Genomic DNA, 2135 nt, shown 5'->3' with positions numbered 1-2135 from the left:
AGAATATCTCTTGCCCTTAAAGTCATGTGGGCAAAATTTTATGTACAATCAACTATTAAAGTTCCTGTTTCTGTAGTTATTTTTAGCCACCAAGGATTATCTTTTGCTCACTGAAGGAAGATTTTAGTAAGAATGTTCATTTAAAGCATAAAATTTTTGGAAAAAAAGCCTCTAAATTTCCGATGTAAAAAAGTTACAAAATTGCTTGACTGTTCCAATTTATTAAATACGTGTCATATGACATTATTTGAGAAGTGAGTCAGTGATGGGCTTTTGGAGCCTCACTTGTGAACTTTTTAACATGGATACTTCAATGTGGGCGGCGAGTCCATGGCCGTATCTAATATGGGTCGGATACTGACATTCCTTGGACACTCTATCATGATTATTTTTCCTTTTTATTTGAAATATTATATATTTTCGGGCGACGCCATTTATTTTCCTATCAAAAAAATGTTATATATTTTTTACTCAAAGTTATTAGTAAATAATAAATAAGTACTCATATTTAAAAGATTTCAATAAGAAAAATTAATAACAAATATAAAATTAAAATTATATTATATAAATGAAGAATTTTAAAGAATTTGATTAATGTGTCGGCTAGGTGCGGGTCAGTACTTTTTGAAAAAATCGCGTGTTGGCATATCCTACATGTATCTAGTCGGACACACGTTTTGGTGCATCATAGCTCGTGAAAGATTGTTGATTTTGCTGAGCTTACTTCTAATGTTGAGTACCCTTGCTATGTTTAGTGATAATTTAACTGAGATGATTGCTAATGATATACTGGATAGTTGCTCATGCTCTTTTTATAGCTTAATGTATATATGTATCTTGCATTAATTGAATTGGATTATTTAATAGTTCTTATTGCTTCTTGATGCAGGTGACATCTCCTGGAGGTAATACGGTCCATACTTTGAAAGGAACATCAGGGGACAAATTTGAGTTCAAGGCCCCCAGAAGTGGAATGTACAAATTCTGTTTCCATAATCCTTATTCTACACCAGAAACAGTCTCTTTCTACATTCATGTTGGTCATATTCCAAGTGAACATGACCTTGCCAAGGATGGTTTGTTTGATTTCTTGTATAATTTTTTTTCTAGTCATTTTATTGATTAATAAATCTACCTTCAACATCCAAACTGTTTTCCTTATTTTTTCCACTTTAAATTTAATTTAATTTATATTTTGGTGGTGTCTTTTTACAGAACATTTGGACCCCATCAACGTCAAAATTGCTGAATTGAGGGAGGCATTGGAGTCTGTTACAGCTGAGCAGAAGTACTTGAAAGCACGTGATGGTCGTCATCGTCACAGTAAGGCCTCCTTTCATTTTAAGTGTTGCCTGTTTTGATATGATGCAATATTCAATTTTCTAACATAATATTTGGTTGATTTGTCTTTGACTGTGTAGCGTGTGCTTACTTCTGATGTTCTGTGATATGCTTTGTGGTTGTAGAAGTTTGAAAGTTCTTAAGGCTTGATATTTAATGTTTGTCTAAGATACTATAGTTGAAAATCAAATGCCCATGGCCTCAAGCTTGAAATATAGAAAAGGATACTGACAAGCATATACATAAAACTACGCCATGCTGGAAGTTGTATTTTTAACGATGACATTCTTAGGTAGGAGGAGTTACTTAGTGATGGGAAAACGTACAAATGCAGTTTGAGCATTTAATAACATTACGCCTATTGTGAATCAATTGATTAGATCAACAATAATCTTTCAGGTTAAGATGATGCCATATATGTAAATAGTAGTGTTTCACTGTCGCTTGCTGGATTACTAGTTGCCAAATATTACTAATTTTGTCCAAAGCAGTGTTTGCTTGATACAGATGTGTTGTGTTTTGATTATTTTAATTGCAGAAAGAGTTGATTTAGGGAATCCAATTCTCACTATCTCCCCATTTACACTTTTGAAGATATAATTATGTCATGATAGAATAGAAGAAAATGGAAATCAAACCATTCATTCATAGGGATTTGCACTCAGTGCTATGTTTTTATGCCACCCTACCTATCCGACCCGTAATTATATATGGACGATTTTTTTATGAGGAGATTTCGTGTCTCAAGGGTGGCAGGGATGGACAGCTCTTATCTTCCTCCATTTCCCAACTTT

The 2135-nt window shown here is 33.4% G+C and overlaps 1 protein-coding gene across 1 annotated transcript; it reads left to right on the top strand.

Moving 5' to 3' along the window:
- The first annotated feature begins 868 nt into the window (after nt 1-868).
- Nucleotides 869-1796, top strand: LOC111378637 (transmembrane emp24 domain-containing protein p24beta3-like). The gene is made up of 2 exons (XM_023001872.1): nt 869-1076; nt 1216-1796. The coding sequence occupies exons 1-2, from the start codon at nt 884-886 to the stop codon at nt 1359-1361; spliced, it is 339 nt and encodes a 112-aa protein (XP_022857640.1). The 5' UTR covers nt 869-883; the 3' UTR covers nt 1362-1796.
- Nucleotides 1797-2135: the final 339 nt, after the last annotated feature.

The sequence above is a fragment of the Olea europaea genome, unplaced genomic scaffold, assembly GCF_002742605.1.
Source record: "Olea europaea var. sylvestris unplaced genomic scaffold, O_europaea_v1 scaffold18422, whole genome shotgun sequence".
Lineage (NCBI taxonomy): Eukaryota > Viridiplantae > Streptophyta > Magnoliopsida > Lamiales > Oleaceae > Olea > Olea europaea.
Note: the sequence above shows the minus strand (reverse complement) of the source record. Positions and strands in the feature narration are given on the sequence as shown.

Bases quoted from the DNA above. Each gene is read 5' to 3' on its own strand.
- LOC111378637 (XM_023001872.1), top strand. From the start codon at position 884: ATGCAGGTGACATCTCCTGGAGGTAATACGGTCCATACTTTGAAAGGA. The intron at 1,077-1,215 runs GTTTGTTTGATT...GTCTTTTTACAG, and splicing joins ACATGACCTTGCCAAGGATG to AACATTTGGACCCCATCAAC.